This window comes from Ceratina calcarata, unplaced genomic scaffold (assembly GCF_001652005.2).
Source record: "Ceratina calcarata isolate Rehan_Ccalc_2016 unplaced genomic scaffold, ASM165200v1 scaffold428.2, whole genome shotgun sequence".
NCBI lineage: Eukaryota > Metazoa > Arthropoda > Insecta > Hymenoptera > Apidae > Ceratina > Ceratina calcarata.
The window spans coordinates 1,022,046-1,027,899 of record NW_017166501.1 but is presented as its reverse complement, the minus strand read 5'-3'; the positions used below and the strand labels follow the sequence as shown (position 1 = coordinate 1,027,899).

Sequence of the window (5,854 nt, the reverse complement as noted above, 5' to 3'; positions counted from 1 at the left end):
ATTATAGGAAATGCGTTTTTCTAAGGTACATAAACTTTTGGGATTGACTGTATAGCCAATACATCCTTAAATCTTTTGGTAGATAATAAGCACTTTGATGTATTTTGAGACTCATGAACAGAAGCGTATTCAATACTGGTATTTAAGCTTATCTGTTACTATCACGAATTTCAAGTCTCGGACAAAACTATTCAAGATAGTTATTATGTCGACCGTAATACTGCCATGAATACTTTTCGCATAGTAAGTTTCAAGTTCGCGTTTCTCGCGCGTCTAGACGGTTTGTTACTCTTTTTCCGTGATTACTCGTAGAACGGCCCCGCGTTGCTTTTCATCTCGGCGAACTAATTTAAACAAAGCTTGTTTTCCGAGGATCAAAAACTTTCAAAAGTAACTCGCCGTTCCACGGCTTGTACCGGATTCCAAAAAGTTTCCGCTTACCGTTACGGAGCTTCCCGTTGCCTTTGCACGCGAGTTGAAACCGCCACTCTATTAGTAGAAAAACGAGACTTTTTAAACCGAAACAAGTTCCGTAATAATACCGATCCCATATGGAAACGTATCTTGCAGATTAATTCCAATATCCTCTGTCATCTGAGCGAAAGGAGAAAGTAGGAAATTGATGAAGAGAGGCAAACGTTTTCACGTTCAGCATCGGACAATTTTTGTTACAGGGAAAGACGCTTCACCACAACATCACACAGGGTATAATAATCAGTAATCAGAGCCTGGTGCTCCAGGGCGTCGACCGTAAAAGCGCAGGCAATTATACTTGCGTCGGATACAACATGGAGGGAGACGGGGAGAGCTCTCCGTTTTATTTGAACGTAATGTGTACGTGTCGCCGTCCTAAATAAATGATCAGACGCTTCACACGGGGGCAAAATCCCTGTGCTCAAGCGGACAATTACGCGGAATAGCCAGAGATATAATAGTTCCCCGACAAATTAAGACGTTTCTATTAGCAGTAAAACACGTCGTTAAGATATGACAATAAAAACGTCTTTTGATCGTTGAATAAAATCTCGTTTAAAGCGAATCGATTACTTGGACAAAAGTCTAAATATGATATATCCATTTGATAGTGGCCCAAATTCAATTTTTGTTAAACCTGAATTCGATAACAGTCCTCGAATCGAGCACGTATAGAATGAGAATCGAAAAAAGATTTAAACCGTAAATTCCAGTCGCGCCGACCTGCAAACCGAATCAGACCAAGGTTCACGGGGTGGCGAAACAAGAAAAGGCAAACATATCCTGCCAAGTGGACGCGAATCCGCCGGAGGTGCAATTCCGATGGACCTTCAACAATTCCGCCGAGAGTATCGACGTAGCCGCAGGTCATATCGCCAGGGCCGGCACATCCTCGATCGTTTCGTACACCCCCATGACCGAATTGGATTACGGCACGTTGCTCTGCTGGGCCACCAATCGAATTGGACATCAACAAGTGCCCTGCGTCTATCACATCATACCGGCCGGTGAGGTATCTTTGTGTAGTAACTCGATCACGGGAATTCCTCTCGAACCGTGATACTCGATATTCGTGTAACGTGTGATGCGTGCGTGATTCTGTTCACTCGTTTTTTTCGCGAAATTCCAAATAATATTAATCATGATTACTCGTCGATTACTAATAAACTCAACAACTGACTGCTACCAATACCGTAAATGTCACACCTGCTACTCACCACCTCATTTTTCTGTAATTTTACGATGATATACGAAATTAGTGAAAAATACGCCAGTGAGTAGAAATTGTGACGTGAATAAAAATTAACACATTTACCTTATTACTTCGATTTGAGTAATCAATAATTGTTCCAAACAATAACGCATAAATATCCACACAAGTGGTATAGCGTCGTCGAGTTCATTATCGTATAAACTAGAATCTCGTGACACGTAGATAACGCGTTAACTTGGTTACCCGTGAACACCAGCCGTGCCGCGAGACGCGTCGAGAAATGCAAATTGCTTAACTTAAAATATTACGCCTGGCTTAGCCTGTCCCATTCTACTTGGCCGACCATGCATGGTCCTGTTTCACAGGCCCGATATGATACTGTCTTGAACTACTCGCCTGATCAGATACTACTGCGCCGGCCTATTCGTCTGACGAGATAGCGTCCGATTCCACTTGTCGGGCCAGTCGTTCCACTGCTCCCTGGCTGATAACTGCCATAAATTCAGTCTCTAGTCTCCCCTACACCGGATCTTTCGACGGACCATTAATAAAAGCCGAATATCAAAGTTGGTTCCGAAAAACTAGACGCTTTTCAGAAAATACATTGTCTAGGTGAAAATCGGATTGGAAATAGGCGACGGGGAGAGAGTGAAAATGAAACGTTTGCCGTTGATGGTAATTACGCAGGAGAAATAGAGTCGTGCTGACTTTTCAAAAGCGACAATCCCGTATCGAGGAGTTTGGGGATTAAAACGGAAGTTCGTTATCACATCCGCGTGTGTATGGTATGCATACGCGCATGAACTTGTGCATCGATGCACCCTTTTTTCCATGACGGACACAAACCCATCGATCTACCGAACCGATCCAATTGTTGCCTGACAAAAAAGAATGGTCATTCGTACGCGACGTTGAAAAAACGCGGTGTTGAACGAGAAAAAAGGCATTCGAACATTCATTACAACTGTAAATCACCAAAACAACCGAGAACCGTTTGTCGCCTGGTTTATACGGGCGCGCAAATTCTCGCCCCATCTTCTGACCGTCAGCGGCGTGCTTTTCGCGCTTCTCTTTTATTCGAAAGTTAAATTCAAAGAAACACTGGAGAGAACACTTTTCAATAAATGAGGATCGATGCTGTTTGTAAATAGAAACCGAATAAAAAGTCATTTTTCTGCCAACTACGAATACTAGTTATTCGTTTTGACGCTAACTTTTATTATATTTTACGCGATATTCCTTATGGGTATAAAAACTGCTCAAACTCGCAAGTCGTAACAATATGATAATTATACAAACGTTGGGCACCACTGCATCAACGATAAACTTAAAATGAAGTCTTGAGATGCTGTTAAAGAAGTTGGCCAAATGATCCGCGAGATAAGAATAACTCCACAACATATTTTATCTGTTTACAAGAAAGTTATCGGGCAATGTTTTCGCAATGCGCCGCCGGCTTGGGAAAACGTTTACAATACTCGTGAATTTTAAAAGAACTGTAAAACAAAGAACGATGGCCGAAAGCGGCGGTAAATAAGTTTAAAGCGGAGTCTCCCTCGCTTCTTGTTTACGTACCCATAAAGAAAACGCGTTCCTAGTTGCAGACGAAACGTAAAGTGCTGCAGCACTCTTTGTTAATCGAATATCGCAACGCAATTATTCTTTACTACGGCTACACGAACCGATCTACTCTCTGCTTCCTTTTTTTTTCTATATTTTTTAATTACCTTCCATTAAAGCACACTGTATTGCTTCGCTCCATTTACCGATATTATGCATCCTTAATGCAGTAGCTTCCTATTATATCAATAGACCGAGCTAAAGTGAATTTCGCCCTTTGACCCTCCGCGTCTATTCGAACTGATACATGAGCGCGAAAGGATATTTATTCATTTTTAGTGAAGGAAATACTACTCGCTTAATATTATACTACTCTATTTATAAAATCACTCTCGCGATGGTCAGTAGCAGAGAGTAAACGTTCACGAATTATGTGGTAGAGTAAAAAGTTACGTTACTTACCCGTGCATCTGTCGTCAGGTCGACCGGACATGGTCCACAACTGCACCACCTCGAACACGTCGACGAACTCGTTTTCGTTAAGGTGTGCGGAGGGTTTCAACGGCGGTCTGCCGCAGTCGTTTCTTATCGAGGTGCGGGAGAGCAACAGCCAGGAACTACGTTCTAATCAATCGTCGCCGGTGCCGCGTTTCACCGTCACTAACTTGGACTCGGGTGCCCTTTATCAAGCCATCGTCTACGCGTATAACGATAAGGGCCGTAGCGAGCCGATGGTGGTGCAAGCTGGTACCCTGAGGCTGCCTGAAAAACAATTAACGTCCGAGTCAGGTACGAGTGAATGTCAATGTAAAAAATAATTCTTCATTCTTTAAAATTAGTAATTTCGATTATGCAATGTTGTAAATGGTGCATCTTTTGCGCGCAAACATCAGGGATAAAAATACAGTAGTATGTGTCTGCCTAATTCTAGAGAGACCGATGCAGAACACGAGACTGATGCCGATGGTGAGCGTAATGATCGGCGTGATGGCCGCGTTGATCATCGTCGCGGTGATAGTGATGATCGTGCTCAGAATTCAGCACACGCAGGTGGACGAGCAGAGCAAGTCGCAAATGGAGGATCACGGTAAACAAACGAAACCAGCCCCGATCCAGCGGGAACTGAGGTTCCGCGAGGGAGGCAGTTTGCTCACGGATGAAAAACATCCGAGCAGCCCGTTCAGGAAGTTAGAGAGCAGCGGTGACATAAGCGAAAACGACGAGAAGAACCCGGATATCATACCTCAGCAAATCACCGGTTCGCATGCCCCTCTTTTATTGAACGAATCAATTTCTTTTAGTAAGCCCGGGATATTTGTGCAGATTTATAGAACGATCACTTTCGAACTGAAGTTTCCGAATTCCTTCAACGAAAAACCTCGCCGTTTCTTCCCAATAAACTTTCGAATAATTTTTATAATCCGACACGAGAATTGTTTACGCGCGCAGGGGACGAGCCGTCCGAGTACCTGAGGAAGCGGCGGCTAGTTTCGACGATCGAAACATCGCCGTCGAGAAGTTTGCTCGAACACTCGACGGTCACTTCCGTCAGCGGTCACGGCAGTTACGTCGGTTATTGCACCATTCGCAACGGTATGCCGTTGCACGAGTTCTCGAATCTGGCGACGAAACATAAAAGCGTAAGTTCAATTTGTGGACCCATCGATTATCCGACATTACGTACGCGTTCGTCGCTGAATCCAAGTTGCCGAGCATTTTAACCAAATATCCAAATAGTTTCCCTTTCGAAAACGCTTTTTCACAGCTTTTCAAAGTTAAACCGTGGCTACGCGTTCTCAATGAAGACGTTCAAAGGTATCAATCACGTTTCGTCGATGAATTTCAGTTTCAGCCGATGGTGGGCGAGGACTACCAGAGCGGCGTTTGCACTCTGCCGAGGCAACACTGGCCGAGTCAGAGCGTTCAATCAATGTCGATGACGATGAGCCCGATGCTCTACACCAGTCTCGGCGTCGTCAGCAGGACTTGCCCAAGCGGCACGCTGCTGACCAAGGACGCGGAGACGAGAATGCCGGCGCAGTGCTGCATCCAATCGCAGAAAGACGGAAAAATGAGCACGCCAATCGTGATGGCCAAAAGGGAGAGCTCCGTGTGACACTTTTGTCGCTCGCAGACCAGCCACGTGTGAACAAAGGCATCGACGTTCATTTCTCGAGACGCGTTATCAGTGACACTGTTGTGCTAAGCTGCACGCCGTGATGCATCGTCGGAATGTACGGATGGATAATAAAAAGTTGCTTTTTCGAAATGTATTCTTCGTCTTGCAACAGCAGTGAATCCAAGTGATTCCCAATAGGAATTTCAACCCTTCTTTATCGCGGTATATTTCGTCATCATAATTATTATTCTCAGTGAATAGAACTTTTCTCGATTTGAAGAATCGATCCTCTTTTTTTCCAATCTTGTTTTCTCGGAAACAAATTGACAATTCTGACAGAGTGCTTAAGGATGTATTGGCTATACAGTCAATCCCAAAAGTTTATGTACCTTAGAAAGACGCATTTCCTATAATTAAAAAAAATCAGACGTCGGAAGAATAATGCCAATAATAAATAGCTACGTGCTAAAAAGTATAGAAGGAAATAT

At 43.8% G+C, this 5,854-nt stretch overlaps 1 protein-coding gene across 1 annotated transcript in view; it reads left to right on the top strand.

The window, feature by feature from the left end:
• The window catches only part of LOC108626798 (hemicentin-1), a 177,090-nt gene extending 171,312 nt beyond the window's left edge, over positions 1 to 5,778 (top strand). The window contains exons 9-14 of the mRNA XM_018027679.2: positions 675 to 834; positions 1,188 to 1,481; positions 3,728 to 4,036; positions 4,179 to 4,505; positions 4,697 to 4,887; positions 5,094 to 5,778. Coding sequence (XP_017883168.1) covers positions 675 to 834; positions 1,188 to 1,481; positions 3,728 to 4,036; positions 4,179 to 4,505; positions 4,697 to 4,887; positions 5,094 to 5,363 — 1,551 coding nt within the window. The 3' untranslated portion in view covers positions 5,364 to 5,778. The remainder of the gene's footprint in view (positions 1 to 674; positions 835 to 1,187; positions 1,482 to 3,727; positions 4,037 to 4,178; positions 4,506 to 4,696; positions 4,888 to 5,093) is intronic.
• Positions 5,779 to 5,854: the final 76 nt, after the last annotated feature.